At 40.9% G+C, this 19,992-nt stretch overlaps 1 protein-coding gene across 15 annotated transcripts in view; it reads right to left on the bottom strand.

The window, feature by feature from the left end:
• Positions 1-1,748: 1,748 nt before the first annotated feature.
• Positions 1,749-19,992, bottom strand: part of LOC122557729 (F-actin-monooxygenase MICAL2-like) — a 174,847-nt gene continuing 156,603 nt past the window's right edge. For 12 of the 15 annotated variants that reach the window (XM_043705666.1, XM_043705668.1, XM_043705665.1 and 9 more), the window contains 6 exons: positions 19,293-19,400; positions 16,262-16,448; positions 14,504-14,598; positions 5,280-5,345; positions 4,973-5,066; positions 1,749-2,008 (listed from right to left, as the gene is read on the bottom strand). In XM_043705666.1, coding sequence (XP_043561601.1) covers positions 1,992-2,008; positions 4,973-5,066; positions 5,280-5,345; positions 14,504-14,598; positions 16,262-16,448; positions 19,293-19,400 — 567 coding nt within the window. In that variant the 3' untranslated portion in view covers positions 1,749-1,991. The remainder of the gene's footprint in view (positions 2,009-4,972; positions 5,067-5,279; positions 5,346-14,503; positions 14,599-16,261; positions 16,449-19,292; positions 19,401-19,992) is intronic. The other 3 variants (XM_043705670.1, XM_043705669.1, XM_043705664.1) reach the window with 2 other exon arrangements.

Genomic DNA, 19,992 nt, shown 5'->3' on the forward strand with positions numbered 1-19,992 from the left:
TCAAAGATGCGACACTGAAGGAATACTGCATTGTTATGGGAGAAACACTGCACATTGGAGGAACAGTACTGCGGAAACACTGCCCTGTTGGTGGTGAAACAATGAATGAAAATTATACAATTGCAGGGCAGTACTGATGGAATATTGTACTTTCAGAAGACAAATGTTGTGTTGTATTGATGGAGAATTGCACTATCACTGGAGCACTACAGGAGTGTTAACTGTACTGAAAAAAGCTGCACTGTGAGAGGGGAAATGCTGAGTGAGTGCTGCAATGTAGGAGGGGCAGTACTGAGGGAGTGCTGCACTGTTGGAGGGTCTGTACTGAGAGAGTGCTGCGCTGTCAGAGGGTCCGTAGTGAGGTAGTGTTGCACTGTCAGAATGTCAGTAATGAGGGAGCGCTGCACTGTCAGAGTGTCTGTACTGACGGAGTGCTGCATTGTCAGAGGGTCAGTACTGAGGGAGCACTGCACTGTCAGAGGGTCAGTACTGACGGAGTGCTGCACTGTCAGAGGGTCAGTACTGAGGGAGCACTGCACTATTGGTGGAACAGTGCTGAGAAAATCTGAGCTATTGTTGTTTATATTTAACAAATGAAATATAAAATCAAGATCCTCTCTGCCCTTTGGGTGGATTTAGCAGCTATCACAGCCACCAATTGAAAGGAGGGTAGAAGAATTTGCACTCGCATTCTTGCCAATAGTTATCACTCAATCAATGTCAATATATGGGAACACTCTCTCAAGTACTGGAACAGACAAGACCAATATCATGTTGTGCCTAGCCAAATGGTCTGGGGGGACTTAATGTTAATTCTGTAAAATGTTTTTAAAAGTTGATGCACATTTAAAAAATGGCTGATCTTTTTCAGCTGGTTTTGACAGAGTATATCTGCAAAAGCAGATTGGTCATTTATCTCATTTCTGCTTGTGGATCTTCCCCTATGCAAACTTGTTGCTGTGTTTCCAACACAGCAACAGTGACCAATACTACAACTCAAAATTATATCACTGACTCTAAAGCACTTTGGGATGTCCTGGGGGGCATGAATGGTGCCATAGAAATGCAGGCCATTCTTTTGTTCAATTTCAATTCTGTTTCTTCTTAGGAGATCAACAGTCAGCTAGCAACAATTTGTGAAATAAGAGTTCACTGGTTCATGATTCAGCTGTAAACAGAAAGACTGATTCATGCTAAGGATAGACACATGAGGGCATTTGGTGACTAATGGGATTGGGATGATACGAATAAATTGAAGCATCTGTCCTTACATACTGAAATCATAGGGCAGTGAAGATGTGGCACTCTATCCTCAGTAAAGCAATCAAATAACTGAAAATGTCAAGTCTGAATTGATCGATTCGAGTTGGGTGACAGTAACAAGGAATCTTCCTCAATGTGTGGGAATGGGTCGGAAGGGTTCAAAGAGTGTTATAGATACTGGAGTGCAATTCATGTTAAATATCGGACTTTGGCTGCACCAAATTACCATTGGCCAAATTTAACCCATTTACAATTTTAACAGTGACATTACATGTTTTGTTAACTGAACAAATACTAAGTTATGACTGAATCTCAGGCTAACATTACACAGTTTTGTGACACTTTGGGTGAAGCCTGATACAAAAACGTTTCGCGGTTATCGATGGTTTGAAATTAAGAGCTCACCCATGACTTTAGGAGCGAGGTGTGGAGAGTAACTTACAGCAGAACAAATTCATCAGGAAAGAAGAGAAAGAGACAGAGCATACTTTACAAAGCATCTATTTTAATTTATTATACGCTTACAGGCTTGGGTTTCATAAATAAATCTTGACACATTCCATCATGTGCAAAATACAGGACTGATTGTGAAACTTAAAAAAAAACAGTTTTCTTAAAAAACGTATTCACAAACATTTGCCTTATTTGCATTCTGTTATGAAATAGGAACCCTTCTGTTAAACCTTTTTCAGATGAATTGGGATTAAATAGCCTTTGATTCTCATCCTTTAAAGGTATGTGGAGTCTGTAACAGAAGATATCGGAAAATATATAGTGCACTGGCTTGAAAGTGGAAATAAGTTTAATTGTAAATCAAGATGAGCATTTTGCAGATCATGCAATAAAAGGGTTGAGTTATTTTATTAAAAAGGATGCAATGGGATAATGCGAGCACATTTAGTCAGTTAGTACACACAGTGCTTCTGCTGTTAAAATGTTCCTAGTCAGTCCATTAAAATCAAACAGGATCTCTTTCCACATACAGATGGCGCTTTGGTATATTCATGTCACTGAGGAAGATATCACAGGATTGACTGTAGTTAACTTAGGAAGAGCCCCAGATCACTGAAATTCAGCTGTCTAGAGGAACATGAGTCAAAGATGTTTAGCATGAGTGTGCCCAGTATGGACAACTGAAATTCCTTAATCCAGTAATCAATGGAGGGAGCTAACCAACTTTATTTGCACTTAAAACAAGGAGTTTCACCTAATGCATGTACGGTTAATTATCACATAGTGGAGTTTGGAAGTTTTATTAAACTTAAAGGGCTGCCCAGAAACAAAGTACATTTAGGAGGAAAAAAAATCTAACTTTTTTTCCCCATTTTATTTTATTTTCTTCAAATTCAGAATGCAAATCTTAGGTAAAGTATTCTTTCTTCTCAATTTTTCTTCAAATTTAGAAGATCATTCTTTTTTTTACAATTTTTCTTCTGATTTAGAACATAGAGCTTGTTTAAATCCTGCATTTCTATCATAATATAGTGAGTTTAAAAGAACATTGCAGTGAAGCATGGTTACTATTAAAAGATATACAAGTTAAGTCTTGCATCCAATTAGTGCTTTGCATGCTTCTGAAAGAAGATGGTTGACTTCCCTTGATTTTAAAACAAAGTTAAAGTATATTGAAAAGACTTATTAAATTTTATTAACAGGGTGGTAACAGGAATTTGTAATTGGCTTTTGCATCCACCAGTAAGTTGTAATTTGGCCAATTATTCCTAAAGTCTTCTTTTTATTTTCAAAACTTCAAAAGGCGTGGAAGTTATTCATTTTGTTTTTGGTTAAGGCTGCAATTACTGAATGCCAAGAGGTTAGAGAGTAACGAAAAAGACCATCAGACTCGTGCATTGTCTGCTGGCACAGAGTACAATGAGTTGTGCAGGTTTGATGAAAAGTCCATAAACATAGAAGTAAATCTACTCAGAACCTTGCAGCATAATGAGGGATGCAGCAAATTGCAAGCAACAGGAGAAGGCAGGCGAAGAAAGAAAGAGAACAAGATTGTAAAACACAGTACAATCTGAATTAGTCTCGGTAAACAGGAGGGCACTGATAATAGATGTCTCTCATGATCATACAGTCTTTAAAAACACATCTACTACAGATCTAGCCAGTGCAAATTCTGATTGCAATCTGTTACCAAAAATTCCAGATATAAGTTGATCCTATTCTGATTCCCACCATGGAATCCCAACCTCTCATTGCCTACCCTATAGCAACAAGAGGGATTCCAGGCAGCTCAACCCCACACTTCGAACGGATCAAGTTCACGACTGTTAGATTTTGGTTTGTTTTGTCTGTTGGCTGAGTAGTCCTTTTACACAACACTCCAGCAATCAAATACTGATCAAGTGTTCTACTGGCAGACTCTGCAAAAACAACTTGTAACAACAATTTAAAATGATTGCACAGACCTCGAGGTTTTGGTCAGTTAAAAAGGCAACCACAGCATCAGGCACAAGGAACATGTCATAACAGTTGCTTCAAATAAAGCTACACAGCAATATTAAAATCATTCACAAGTGTCACATTGTTTACCAACAAAACAGAAGTCATTTGCTGCAATTACACTTGACAAAAGTGGATTCACGTTGCAGCTAAAGCTGCAGCTATAACATAAATTAAACTAAAATCCAGGGTCAGGAATGACCCTTCAGACAGTCTAGCGGGATGGAAAAGGAGTCTGACTCTAACTCAGCCAAGCTCTGACCCCAGGTTGCCTTTCCACCAGTTTTGCATGAGTGTGGGTGAAAATTGCTTCACACCAACAGTATGCTTGCAATGTAAACATACATTGATAAATCTTGGTAATCTGTAGCTAATATCAGACATCATCAAAATGTCAAGTGTTTGTATAAAGGGCCAGCTGGACAACTTGCCAATTCTAAAACCTTTATCTAATTACACTGGACCTTGTACTAATTTTAATGATGATAACTGCCTAAATAAGTAAACTGACATTGTTCATTAGAGGTACTTTCACTTCTCTTACTGGTTAGGATAGTAAACAATGAGGAAATTTATAGTCATTGGGTTCTTTTTTCTGATTTTACATTTCTGTCATGGAATTTAAAAAATCTTTACACCCTTCCATACAAATGAGTCTAATGTAAAAATGTAAACAATTTAAAGAACAATATCAATTTGAATCTTGTAAAAACTGTGGGAATTTTGGGAACATGATTATTGCAAACATTATTGCTGAAATTGTAAATCAGTATTGCAAAAATCCTTTGTGTACCTGATACAGTGTTTGATTGTCCAATGCTGCAAAATACAGTGATTTGTTGGTTTCAATTTTAAATAAATAACTTTCAGTACGATTGTGTTTTGTCACCTTATATTAAAATCAAACCTGCACAATCTGACACGAACATCAAGCGGGGTCAGGCTAAGTAAACGGCACTTCAATTCATTTTGAACCCCCTGAGGGTATTGTGCACCCATTCGATCAGGTGGTCTGTTGAGGAGTCTGCTTCTTGGCACATGTGTAGAAGGACTTCATATTGCACATACAGCAGAGGCACGCTCAAACTTAGTAACTCATACAGGTAGCTATAGTTGTACGCATTGTCCCTCAAGTGGCAGCTAGTGGCATGCAGAACACCATGCATCCAGTTAGACAGGCGCCTGGGGACGTCAAGCAGCACCCTGGTGGCCTGCAGAGGCCAGCTTAGGATTCTCCGAGGCAATGAAGTCAAGGTACCTGGGGGCTTGTCAGGCGAAGAGCTAACGTTGCAAGAGTTTTCGGCACTCATCAAAGCCTCACCATCCAATTTATTCAGAAGCACCGTCTCACTCTGAAAAATAAAATGAAGCAACTGATGCTGTATTTAATGGATCTAGAGAAATTACACCACTGTTGCCGGCTTGAGGACCAATAATCATAGAAGGAAGCTCTGCGACTGTGATACTAGGAAAATAGGACCTGGGAGAGGCTATCATGTCCCTCAAGTTTACAAAACTCTTTCAACCTCCAATTTACAATTAACAACTGATGAAGCATCACTCACTATTTGCAGAAGAGAGTTTTGAACTTCCATCACCCTTTGTGCGAGCACGTGTTTCCAAATTTCACCCTTGAAAGGTCCACAAAAAGCATGAGACAAAATCAATTCCAGCCATCACTCTCAATCATCACGAAACAATGGAAGATGCAGCTGACAGCACTGTTAAATTACACTTACAAAACAGCACCCTGCACACCAATGGTCAGTTTAAATTCCATCAAGGCCACTCAACTCTAGAGTTTACTACAGCCTTTGTCCAAACATGGGCAAGAGAGTTAAACTCCAGCGATAAGGTGAGAGTGACTGCTTTTGACATTGGGATAGTATTTGAATGAGTGTGGATTCAAGGAGCAGAACTAAAGTCAAAAGGAATTGGTGGTAGACTCTCCATTGATTGGAGTCATACCTAGCTCAAAGGAAAATGACCTTGGTTGTTTAAGGCCAGTCACAGCCCCAGGATATAGTTTCCTGATCAACCCATTCAGAGATTTTGTGAGACACCTCTGGAGTGGGTGGGAATTGAACCCAGGCCTCCTAGCTCAGAGGCAGAGACACTACTATTATGCCAGAAGAGCCCACAGCCCCAGGATAGTGTTGCAGGTGTCGTTCAGGATAACGTCCTATCTACAACTATCTTCACCTGCACATGAATTACCTTCCCTTCACCTTAAGGTTAGAAGTAGGGATATTCACTGACAATCACACTGCACTCAGAACTCCTCATAACTTCTCAGACATTGAGTTCATATGGTCCCACAAGCAGAAAAAGCTGGACAAGTGGAAACTAACATTTGCACTCCAGAATTCCCAGGCATGACCATCTCCAATAAAAGAGAATATAACCATCTCCTGCTGAAGTCATGACCATCTCTGAATCTTCCACTACTATCATGTAAAATCAAGCCCCACTATTTCCAGAACCATCATAAACATGAAAAGATTTAGTCATATTGTCCAAAATTCCCAATTTACCCAACCATCAAAATAAAACACTCACAGGTTTCTGTTCTTAAGAAGAAAATGACTGCTTATTATAAACAATTCGACTTTAATCAATGGCAATTAGAAAATATGAAATGTTAACTTATCTGTTTGAAATTCATTCCCCTTCCCCACTTCACAAACAGGCACAGAAAGACAAAGACATGAATATTAACGGATGGCAAAGGAAAACAAAGCAGGGAAACAGTTCAATAGCACATAACTGGACCACAGGAATCAATGAGTTGCTTTTTTTGGTTTCTTCCAATTCCTTTTAGTTGTTTACTGTTGACAGAAAGTTGTTTATACATCGATGCTCTCTTTCACTCACTGGTTGAGAATTTGTCTTTTCACTGTCTGAGAAGGTGTTTTATTCTGCCTTTAACAGGATTTCCAGAGACTGGAAGACAGCTAGTTGTTACTGGAGACTTTCTGGGATCACATCACATGAGACAGAGAGAGACAGAAAAAGGGATTTGTTTGATACTTTCTCTTCACAGGCCTGGCTTTTCTCTGCTGCACTGGCCTCACATAAGTTTTGGTCATTCTAATCCAAACATGTTTCTCAAAACATTGCCCCCTAGCTCAGTACCCAAAACCTCTATGTATATCTGCTTTTGATCATTGTTCCAAGGAAAACAACATTGTAAAAGTGGCTGACAATGTGCTCCAGGAAACGTGATTTTTAAAACATTTTGCAAAGTTGGTTTAAAGCAGCATCTTTGTGCTTACTTCAGAGTGTGGAAATAAGTCCCTACACCATCAATGTCAAGGGTTTTGGGGAAAAAATTGCAGGAACGTGGATGTAAGGAATGTTGGATCAGCCATCAATTCAATGGTGGAGCAGGTTCAAGGGACCAAATGGCTTACTCCTGATCCTATTTCTTATGGTCATATAACATTTTGGGAGAGTTACGTCTGACCAGAAAAATAACAGGACCAGCCACATAAAAACTGTTGCTACAAGATTTTGAGAGCTCTTTAGCAATTAACTCAGCTCCTGACTCCCTGAAACCTCTTTACCATCAGCAAGTAACAAGGAGACCTGGAGGAATGCAGCTTTATTGACAGTGATAGATCCTGTAATCCAGGATAACTCCGGGGATGTGCGTTCAAGTGACAATACAGCAGCTGGTGGAATTTGAATTCACTGCAATAAGTCTGGAATATAAAGCTAGTGTCAATAAAATTGACAATGGAACCATTGTCTATTGTCATAAAAACCTCATCTGGTTCATGAATCCCCTTTAGGGAAGGGAGAATAGCATCCTTATTTAGGAGACAGTGAGGTCTGCAGATGCTGGAGCTCAGAGTTGAGAGTGTTGCTGGAAAAGCACAGCAGGTCAGGCAGCATCTGAGGAGCAGGAAAATTGGCGTTTCGGGCCAGATTCCAGACTCCTGATGAAGGGCTTTGACCTGAAACATCGATTTTCCTGCTCCCCGGGCGCTGCCTGAGCTGCTGTGCTTTTCCAGCAACACACTCTCAGCATCTGCTGGTCTAACCTACATGTGATTTCAGACCCACAGCAATTTAGCTGGCTTCTAACTGCCTTCTGAAATGACCCAGCAAACCATTCCATTCCACGGCAACGCGGGAAGGGCAATAGTTGCCTTGCAGCAACACCCACATCCCACGAAATAATTTCCACAAAAATCTCAACGCCATCCAGGACAAAGCAGCCCATTTTCTAGGCACTGTCTTTTCTTACAATAAGCATTTATTCCTAGATTCTGGAACAATCCTAGCAGACTGGAAGTTAGTAAAAGTAATATTGCTATAAGAACATAACAACATACGAACGAGAAGCAGGAGTAGGCCATCTGGCCATTTGAGCTTGCTCCGCCATTCAATAAGATCATGACTGATCTTTTCATGGACTCAGCTCCACTTACCCGCCCTCTAACTGTATCCCTTAATTCCTTTACTGTTCAAAAGAAAATCTAGTTTAGCTCTAACAATGTTTATTGAAGTACTATCAACTACTTCACTGAGCAGGGAATTCCAAAAATTTACAAACCTCTGGGTGAAGAAGTTCCGTCTCAATTCAGTCCTAAATCTGCTCCCTCTAATCTTGAGGCTATGTTCTCTTGTCCAAGTTTTTCCTGTCAGTGGAAGCATCCTCTATTTCTATCTTATCTATGCCCTTCATAATTTTATATGTTTCTGTAAGAATGCCGCTCAATCTTCTAAAGTCCAGTGAATACAATCCCAGTCTACTCAGTGTCTCCTCATAAGCCAAGCCCCTCAACTCCAGAATCAACCTAGTGAACCTCCTCTGCACCCCCTCCAGTGCCAGTCCATCCTTTCTCAAGTAAGGAGTCCAAAACTGCACACAGTACTCCAGATGTAGCCTCATCAACACCTTGTACAGCTGTAACATAAACTCTCTGCTTTTAACGTACTGAAAAAAGGATGTAGAAAGAAATCAGGGAATGACTGGTAAATTAACCTGACATCAATCATTGGGATAGTGCTGGAGTCTATTGCTGGGTACATCTTAACAATGCACTTTGGAAAATCATAGTGCTCTGTCTATCTCAGCCTTGAATATATGTAATGACTGAGCCTGTAACAAAGAATGCTGCAGGTTCATAATGGTCAGCTAAGAAATTCCTCCTCAATGCTGTCCTAAATGGGACAATACCCCTTTAAGAGGTGTATGTTGTCCTGGCATTTTTTTTATGAAAGGAGGTTGAGACAGAACTGGCTAGCAGTCTGATCAAAGCCAAAAATGTAAACAGCTTGTTAGGCCATGGGTTTCTAAAAGAAAAGTTGGAACAATAGGAGTAGCCTGAACAAGTAAGTCCAAGCTACCACAACACCAGGATTTTTTAGTTTTAGCTTTCTGCATTTGCTGGGGTCTTGAAGCTCGATGAGGAAGCTCTTCTCCCTCTCTCTGTTTCAGCTAAAAGCTGGGGTTCTCTTCCTGCTGCTACAATTAAACACGAGACAATCTAACTTACTGAATTTGCCTTTGCCAAGGGTGTGTTTATGGGATGCTACTATATTGGAACAGTTAATGACCAGTTTGTTAAGTATTTTGATAGAGTTACAATTCTTTTCTTTTCTTTTTATTTGGTCTGTATTTTAAGTATAGTATATGAATACAATATGTTTTGCTTCAAGCCTAATAGTTTCACCAACTGAATTGCATCCAATGCAACACCTGGCACTTGTCTTTAAAGTTAGGGTTGAGGCTGTCTCCTTAACACGTTTTGAGGAGGTTTGGTCTGGTCAAACAACAGTATGATGTCAATGTGATTTTATGAAAGGGAAATTACGTTTAGCTTTTTGAGGTTATAAATAGTAGGATAGATAAAGGGACAGCAGTAGATCTTTACTTGAGCTTTCTAATATCTAGTCAGTAAAGTATCATGTAAACAGTTAATAGGCAAAGTTCATTGAGCGACAGGAAATATATCGGCCTGGATAGAGCATTGTTAGATGGGCAGGAAGCAAAAAGTAAGTAAAATATTAAAGTTTACAGGCTGCGATCAGACCATAGGATGTAGGAGCAAAATTAGGCTATTCAGCTTGTCGAGTCTGTTTCACCATTCACAGAGATCATGGCTGATCTGATAATCCTTGACGCCATTTCCCTGCTTTTCTTCCCATAACCCTTGATTCCCTTACTGATTAAGGCTCTGTCTATCTCAGCCTTGAATATATGTAATGACTGAGCCTGTAACAAAGAATGCTGCAGATTCATAATGGTCAGCTAAGAAATTCCTCCTCAATGCTGTCCTAAATGGGTGACCCCTTATTCTGAGATTATGCCCTCTGGCCCTAGACTCTCTCACAAGTGGAAACATCTACCCTGTTGAGTCTCCTAAGAAGCATCACTAAGGTTTCCCCCTCATTCTTCTGAACTCCAATGAGCACCAGCCCCTCCTACTCAACTGTTACTGGATGAGACAACCCCTCCATACCTGGTATCAGCCTTGTGAACCTTCTCTGGGCTGCCTCCAATACCACTATCTTTACTCATCTAAGGGACCCAAATCTGATCACAACATTCCGGTTGTGGTCTGACTATTTCTTTGTACAGTTTTAGCAAGTACACTATTCCCTTTGAAACAAAGGCCAATATTCCACTTGCTTTCTGTATTACCTGCTGAATTTGGATGCTAGCTTTTTGCGATTGATATATGAGGACACTTAAATCTCTCTACGCTGTAGTCTTTCTCCATTTAAGTAATAGTCAGGTCCACTTTTCTTCCTGCCAAGGAGCACATTTTCCCGCATTACATTCTATCTGCCAAGTTTTTGCCCATTTACTTTTCTTATCTATATCCCTCTGCAGATGCCATGTCTTCCTCATGACTTGCCTCTCCAGCTATTTTTCTGTCATCTGCAAAACTGGCGACAGCACACTCACTTTCATCATCCAGGTCAGGATTGCCACGTGGACCAATGCTGGACCCTCAGCTATTTACAATCAATATAGAGACATACAGTCATACAGCATGGAAACAGACCCTTCAGTCCAACTAGTCCATAATCCCAAACTAAACTAGTCCCATCTGCCTGCACCTGGTCCATATCCCTCCAAACATTTCTAATTCACATACTTATCTACATTCCTTTTAAATGTTGTAACTGTACCCATAGCCACCACTTCTCTGGAAGTTCATTCTATATGAAAATGACCCTCTGTGTAAAAAACTTACCGTTCATGTCTTTGTTATATGTTTATCCTCTTGCCTTAGAAATATGCCCCGAAAGTCTTGGAATCCCCCACGCTAGGAAAAAGACACCTGCCATTCACTTATCTATACCCCTCATTATTTTATAAACATGTATAAGGTCACCCCCCAACCTCCTTCGCTCCAGTGCAAAACATCCCAGCTTATCCACCTTCTCCTCATAACTCAAACCCTCCATTCCTGGCAACATCCTGATAAGTCTCTTCTGAACCCTCTCCAGCTTAATAATCTACTTCCCATCAAAGGGAATCCAGAATTGGACACTGTATCCCAGAAAAGGCCTTACCAACATCTGTACTACCTCAACATGACGTCCCAACTCTTGTACTCAAAGGTCTGAGCAATGAAGGCAAATGTGCTAAATGCCTTTTTAATCACCTTATATGAATATCATTGTGTTACATGAATGCATTGCAGGCAGGACGAGCTTAATAAATTGATCCCTGAGACAAGAGAGTTGTCCTGCAGTGAGAGCCGGAGTCTAAATTCTCAGGAGTACAGGAGAATGAGAGATGTACTCATTGGAAAGTATGAGATTCTGAAGGAGTTTGACAGGGTAGACACAGAGGTTGTTTCCACCAGCTCAAGTTAAAGGACCGACAATCTAGTACTGTGACGGGAGAAATTTATTCGCTCAGAGAATTTCAAAGCTTTGGAATTCTTTACCTCAGAGGATTATGGATGCTCCACCATTAAATATATTTAAAAGTGAGTCAGTTTTGTTTTGGTCTTTGAGGGAATGCAGGGATATAGGGATAGGTTGGAATAATGACAGGATCAGCTATTGTTATCCTAAATGGCAGAGTGGACCCAACAGGCTGCATGGTTTACCCATGTTTCAATCTTTCTCTTCTCTATCACCATCACCATCAATACACAGCAGCAGTTGTGTGTAATGTTGTGAAATAATTCTTCATAAAAGATGACTTTACAAATGTACTGGATGGAAAGCACTAGCTGAATTCTGAGAAGGACAAGAGTCGATTTCCAGTTGAAATCACTGTCAAAGATGGGCCCGTACTTGCATAACTGTAACTTCTGTACTTCAAGGCCATTGTCTATCTGCAAAGCCTCACCAGGAATATTTATCTTGAAGGAGTGTGAGTGGGGGCCATATCCTACTCCATTAGCAAAACATTCAGGCTATCACCTGGTTACTCAATTGGGTGGAGACAAACCACTAAAATAATCATTCAGACAATGTGATGCTGGCCCTGAATGGAATAGGCCCAAATGGAATCCAATCATACAAACCAGGGACCAGCAATCCACTATACCATCACTATATCAGCAAGTGATTTAGTGTAACTGAGCAGGTGAAGAGAGTGAGTCTTGTTACAAACCCTTTGTGTGTGCAAGTATATGTCATCTCTGCAGGTTGACAAAGTACATAAGATGCTGTTGAAGTGCGAATTGTTCTCTCTGTCCAGATAACTAGCTTGTTTCAGACTCTATCGCCTATTTGTTAACGTTCCATGTGCTGCAGACAGAAATCTTTCAAAACATCTCAAACCAATAGCTGTCAGTTTCAAAAGATGAGATAAATCTTCTATCTACATCTTTAAAATGAGTCAATATCAACTTTCAAAGGACCATCAAGTTCAGTCTGAAGCCAGCCAAGTGACTAACCTTCAAGAGTCATATGTCATCTTACTTCACTGGACTTGAAATTACTTAAACTATTTTTCCACTCTGTAATCTATTGTGTGTGTGAGAACTTCAAGTAGGTTTGTGGAAGTTCAAATACTTTATCATTTTGTTTGACTGGGTTAAGTACGATAAACGCTATCCTGTTCCTTTGAAAACGTATCAAGGAAACCTATCTGTGTCTTTTATAATCATAGCAAGTAAAAACAGTTAAACACTCACTGAATTGGCAAGCACATAAAATTTAAAACAAAATCCTGTTGCAGTCAAATGAGGAGCAGAAGAGGAAGACGACTTTCAACACCTCATCTCATTGTAACAGCACATACACATTGCACTGCGGCAACGTGCCAAGACTCCTTCACTAGCACCTTGCAAACCCAGAGCATCCTCTACCAAAACGATAATGCAGCAGGCACATGAGATGGAATCGTAGAAGGCTTTGAGTGAAATGGCCTATTGTGAAATGTGTGGCAGAATCAGGCAACAAGTGTCCACCTCAACTTAGAAAGCTTCTTGTTCCATCTTTTGTGCTCTTCACAAGTGGAGTGGTGAGATGCTGATTGACAGTGATTAATGCTTATTAAACATCAGGTATTACAAAGACAAAAGTGGGTGGCACAGCTATCACTCATGGTGCAGGTGGGAGTTGTGTCAAGAGAGTGAGAAGGCAGTGCAGAGGGCATGCAGGATTAGTGGTGTCAGGGTTGGATAAGGATGTGTGAAGGATGCTGTTGCAGGCTATTGTGAAAGTAGTAGAGTCTCAGCCTTGGTGGAAGATGGGTGCAATAGTGGACATACAGTGTGAGATATCAGAGAAAAGATGGTGGCATCTATGCTGACAGAGTGGTGAAGGTCATTGATTGGGCATACCTCCAGACAACTGAGATGTCTTTAAGCCAGGCAACATCTGACCAGGTTGGCAATGATTACATGTTGTGGCCTCCACTGCTGGTTCCAGAGGGAGAGAAAGTCCTGTCTGTATATTGCCCTATCTATCTGGAAATGAAGGACCCTGCCCTCAAATTGGGGCATGATTACCCCCCCATGTGGGTCAAATGGCAGCAACCGTGTAGGGCAGCTCAAGACTGACAGTGAATGGCCAGTAGCATAATGACCTTTGAAAGGGAGCCCATGGAGGCTGACTGGTGAATTCTGGCATATCCTCAGAGAGTGGTGGGTTATTCCAGGAATGGTGCATGTTTAAATGGGGCAAAAAGTGGAAAACGAGAGATCCCATGGGGGAGGAGGTAAGTAATTAATCGAGCGAGGTTGGTTAGATATGGCAAGAAAATTCACCAGGTCACACTGAAATCAAACTTCCAAAAAAAAAACTCCAGGCAACTTGGACTTGGCCAAAAAACAAAATGCAAGATTCAGCCCATGGTTGTGCCACTATCTGCAAATTCCCCTCCAACCAACCTGAACTATATCACTGTTGTTGAGTTAATGTCCTAGATTTCACACCCTAACAGTACTGAGACACATTCACTGCAGAGGATCTGGAGGAGGGTTATTTACCCGCTTCTCAAGGGTTATTCAACATGGCTAATGAATTCTGCCCTTGCCAGCGATGTTCACAGTACACGAGTAAATAAAATAACCTGATTCTAATTTTCAAACCATGTCCTCTAGTCCTAGAATCTTGCAACTGTGGAAATAGTTGCTCCCAATATATTTCTCAATCCAGCGTGGGGGTTCTGGAAATCATTAGTGCAGGAGTCCCCCACGATAGGATAAATATTTGCAAGGGTTTCCACACTGCCAAATTTGAGACAATGTTTATTTGAACTTTGAAAGAAGAGCACACAGTCAAAAGTGCACTCAGTAGCATAACATCCTCTGTTCATGAGATTCTTATAACAGCAGGGGTCTGCTGAGCGGGTTCCTACCTTTCTGTGTGTTGACATTGTTGTATGATTCCGCCTCTTCCTTGCCTTGTTATTCAGTTTACAGTAAGTAAAGTGAGGTTTGCAGTAAAACTTTCCTGAGTGAACAAAAGATCAGATTAGGTTATATTAAAACAATAAACCAAGTGTCACAGATTGTAGTGCAGAATGGCAGAAGCCTCGAGAAGAAATCACAGCACTACACTCCAAAGGCTCAAAAAAGCTGTCAGCCAAAATGAATAGATTGGTCTAAAGAGTAAAGCTTTTTTCAGGTTGGAAGGAGAAAGTTCTCAAGTGAATCTTGTGTCTATTCAGTCCTCTGAGTCTGTTCCACAATTTAAATTTCTGCCTTTGCTCCAAAGCCCTTTATCCCACTCAGCGAGTTAAAAAGAAATCCTCCCATCCAAATGTTGAATGCACAAAGCAATACATGGTGAAGAGATGTACAAGATTTCTGTTAACGATATGGACGTGGGAACACAACACAAAACTTCAAGGTTTTCGTATGAAATCACACTCGGAAATGTAGTAAAGGTTTGGAGAATAGTGACAGACTTCAGGAAGACCCCGAGACTGGTGAAAGGGGCAATTTTGAACTTTGACAAAAGTGTGAAATGATGTACTTTCAGAGGGAGAGTGAGCTGAGGCAATATTGCAAACAGATTAGTCCAATTTTAAAGGGGGGGGGGAGGAATGTCATGGAGTATATGAATATAAATCTTTGAAGTGACAGGATCCGTTAAGAAGACTCTTAATAAAAAGATCCTTGCATTTCTGACAGCCTTAGCATTAAAAAAAAGGAATCACAGAATCCTACAGTATAAAGGAGGCCGCTCAGCCCATTTCTCTGGAAGAGCCATCTAATTAGACTTCTTTTTCAATATTTTCCCCATAATTTTGCAAAGTGGTCTTCTTAGTCCAATTGCCAAAAGGAAAATGTTCTCTCTGATCCTTCAAGACAACTTAAATTACTCCTTTGTACCAGATTTATTTTCCAAGTACCGACTTACACGTTCTTTGGAATAATACTCAATGGAACCAGAAACAAGACCAGCTCTCCCTCAAGGAGAGATACAAGGAGTTTCATGGGGGACAAGGAACACAGCAACACGAGAAGATCTTCACACCCTCAAGTTGATTCCACAATCGCCAGCAGGTCAATATCATTCCATGTTAAATTTAATGTTGATCTCACTCTTTGTGTACCTTCTCTGCAGCTGTAACATTGTATTCCTCGCTCAGTTCTATTACCCTTATGCACTCGGTATGGTATGATCTGCCTGTACTGCAAAGCAAAACCTAGGTACGTGCGATAATAATAAATCAAATCAAATATCTGACCTTTACTTACTCGTAGTGCTTCTGTAAACTTTATTCTGTCACCCACCAAAAAGATCTATCAGTCTCCATGTTAAATTTCCAGTTGACCCCTACCTTCAGCTGTTTTCTTGGGGTACACACAGGGTTTGAGAGTTCCAGATTTCCATTAACCTTTGTGTGAAGAATCGCTTCCTGACATTATACCTGAACTGCCTGCCACTAATTTTAAGATTTGTTACTTTGTTTCGGACTTTACCACCAAAGGAGATACTTTTCCTTTCTATATATACAATCTAACAATTCCAATTGTATATCCCCTTAATCTTCAATACTTGCAGCAAACGTCAGCCTAGGCTAAGCAAGCAGTCCTTGTAACACTGTTCAGCATCCAATTGGCTAGTGGTTGGGATTGAAGAGTTGTGGGGTATGGGCTGCAATTACCTTCCTCCACACTGAAAGCATAGGCTCCGAGCCGCAGTGTGATCGAGCAGAAGTCACACTTGAAGCATTCTCGGTGGAAGAATTTACCATCTGCACTCAGTCGCTCCATGACATAAACACGCTTTTTGCAGAAGTAGCAGATGTCACTGCCTCCAAGATTCTGGGGGAATTCTTTCCGCAGGGACCCCTGCAAGATAAAAAAAAATCCAAGCAAGTTAAAACAAAAATGCACTAGCATTTAATCCATTCTTGTCTATCCACCAAAACCTCCTTTCCCAGCCATGATGAGTTTTCACCTCCCTCTTGCCCTCAGCTCCAGTGTGTGGCCACGGTGTCATTGTAATCTTGACTTATTGTCTCTCAATGACAAACTCTATCAAACCCCTTGGTTTCACATGAGTTATCACTAGGAATATTTCACTGAAGCTGTGTCAAATCTGAGATTCACCATGTTAATGGTGTCCACCCAATAGCAAACTGTGCAGCCAAAGCTAGCACAGCAACAATCTCGGAGCAGCTGTAAGATAGATGACCAGTAAACCCACATTGTGATTGATGATTCTGGTTGAGAGTGGAATTTTAGTCAGGCTGCCTGGGGAGTTTCTTGCTGTTCTTTAAAAAATACCACAGGATCCTTTCTGCGCAGATAGCAAATTTAACATATTACATATCCCAAGGACTTCACAGGAGCACCATCGAATGTGGTTTTACACTGAGTCATATCAGGGGATATCAGGGCAGAAGAGATAAGTCTTAAGGAGTGAATTATTGGAGGAAAGAAAGGTCGAGAGGCAGAGAGGTGTAGGGAGTGAGTGGGGCCTAGGAAAATGAAAGTGTAACCACTAATGGTAGTTAAAAATCACACAACACCAGGTTGTAGTCCAACAGGTTTAATTGGAAGCACACTAGCTTTCGGAGCGCTGCTCCTTCAGCAGGTGATAGTGGAGGGCTCGATCATAACTCAGAATTTATAGCAAAGATTTGCAGTGTGATGTAACTGAAATTATACATTGAAAAATTGATTGTCTGTTAAAAGATGAAAGGCTACAATCGAGCCCTCCACTATCACCTGATGAAGGAGCATCGCTCCCAAAGCTAGTGCTTCCAATTAAACCTGTTGGACTACAACCTGGTGTAGTGTGATTTTTAACTTTGTACACCCCAGTCCAACACCGGCATCTCCAAATCATCACTAACGATAGGGCAGTTTAAATCAGGGATGTTCCTGGAGACAGAACTAGATGAATGCAGTATCTCAAGGCTGTGTGGCAGGCGGATATCACAGAGATAGGGAATGGTGAGGCCATGGAGGGATTTGAGAACAGAATTTTATAATCAATTGCTCGACAGGGATCCAATAGGTCTGAGAGCAAAAGGGCAGATAGAAGAATGGTGCTTGCTACTAGGTAAAATATGGGCTAGAGGTTTGAATGGCTTCATTTCCATACAGTACAGAACATAGCAGACCAACCAGGAGCGCTATGGAATAGTCAAGCTGAGAGATAAAGGCATGAATGAGGGTCTCAATCTCAGATGAGCTGAGGCAGGTGTAATGTTACGGAGATTGAAATAAAAACTATTGCGTGAATATGAGGTCCGCCTGACCAGTTTCACTACAATCAGATACAATTCTACGAAGGTCCCAAAAATCTCTTCCAACCTCTATCATGGCAGTTTTGTCATTCATAAGAGGTTAGCTAGGTAGATGGGATCTGTTTAATATTTCAACTAAAAGTCAGCATTGTTAACAGTGTAGCACTCACTTGAAACTGGGAGTGTCAGCCTGGGCTGCAGTCTGAAGTCTCTGGAATGGGACTTGAAACCAGCTCTGAACAGGACTTAGGGATGAAAGTACCATCCTCTGAGTAAGTCTGACACTGTTTAACAATATTTGGGTAGAAAATACTCCTGAAGCTGTTACTGAAACTCTAATTCACTGTTTATAAGTTGCCCTCAGCCCAAGCTTACAGGAATTGTTATTTAAAGAATCTAATGTCTGTTGAAACAAATTTGGCAAACATTTAAACAATAACATAGTTACAAGTAATTTATATCATCAGATTAATATCAGAGTAATTTGTACTGCTAGATAAAAATCAGCAGTCTCGTTAAAAAAAAACTTTCACAGTGAAACAAGCTCTCTTCAGCATTAATGTTGCATAATCCTATCCTGAACCATCAAAAACATTGAAAGTTTCAAGCGATTACGCAAGGTGAGCAGAAACTTTGGTGCTCACTGATGGTGCATGTGAAAGTGGAGAGACTACTTAATGGGGGTGGGGTGGAGAGGTGGGGGTGGGGATGGTGTTCTACCTGAATCTGCCCCCTTCCTGCCTCCACCAGAGTCTTATTCTGGATCAGAAGTCCCATGGTCAACCTTCTAGTCCGACTGCCACCTGAAGCTGTTAGGTGGCCAATTGTGGACCAGAAATAGGAGCATGAGAGCAAGGCAGGGAATTAAATGCAAGCTCAGCAGACTGGATGCCTGCTTTGCAGTGTATCTCCATGTAGCCGTTGGCATGACCATGAGTTCCAGTCACTTGTTATTTTTACTCCTCACCTCACTCTGATGCTCAAGTTTCTGTCAGCCTGCTGCAAAGTTCCTGAGCAGCTCACAATACAAATGCAAAGAACATCACCTCATAATCCAATTAGGCACTTACGGCTGTTATAGACTCAATAGTGAGTTGAACAGTTTCAGACCATAAACTCTGTCCCCAATATTGATATTAATGTTGTGCCCTGTGTCAGAGCTCATCTTGCTTTTCATGTTTTTTTTTCCTTTTGGTCAGAATTTTTCTGCCATTCACGCACACTCCAGCCAAATGATTTGTTTTTTTCTTGCTATACCATTTTTGCCTTTGTCTCAGGGAGACTTTATCATTCAATCTCTCCCATTTTCTATGACCTTGCATTTTTTCTTTCTCCCACTCCCCCTTACAACACATGAACCCCATCACAGTTTTACCTTCCTTCAATTCTGAACGAGAGTCATATTCAACTATTTGACTACATCTACTTTGAAGCTTACCAAGTCAAGCGAGGTTACTGCTCCTTTTGGCCTGTGATCAGTCTGGTAAAGTGTGACCAAAATTTCTGCCATTGCACCGATTACAGACGATACCTTCCCCACTGTCATCTAACCACCAAAGAATCAAATAGAGAGATAGACAGAGAAAGAGAAAGAGAGAGAAGTGACAAAGATCAGTTAAAGGAAAATAAGAGAGAGTTTAGCTTATCCGATGATCAAGTCAGGGACTACTAATCAAGACCACACGCTACACCAGGTTGTGGTCTGCATGGCTTCACAACAGTCAACAAGGCTGAGAGAGAAACAGAGTGAGAGAGAGAGAGAGCACAACAGAACAGTACAACTTAGCAAAAGGCAAGGTCCGCAGTTGGGCATACAAGGGAAACAATTGGAAAACTTTCCATTCTTCAAAATTCCCATTAGTTCCTATCCACTCATCACCTGAAGACATCAACTCCTTCACGAGACACAGGATCTCAACTGGTGACAACAGTCCTAATTACAGCTGCAGTAGGCCCTTTATAAGATGGAATGGAATTCAATGAAAAACAAATGAGCACCTTTGCAACTAATGCTCGGTTCATGAGACTCCCTGAAGATTTCAATCACCTTTAAGAGTTTGGAGGAGAATTTGCCAGAGTTTGTTTTCCTTACTGTGTCTTGGATTTTCTGTGGATCCTCTGCCTGTCACAGAAGGTTA

Source organism: Chiloscyllium plagiosum, chromosome 16 (genome assembly GCF_004010195.1).
Source record: "Chiloscyllium plagiosum isolate BGI_BamShark_2017 chromosome 16, ASM401019v2, whole genome shotgun sequence".
NCBI classification, from domain to species: Eukaryota; Metazoa; Chordata; class Chondrichthyes; order Orectolobiformes; family Hemiscylliidae; genus Chiloscyllium; species Chiloscyllium plagiosum.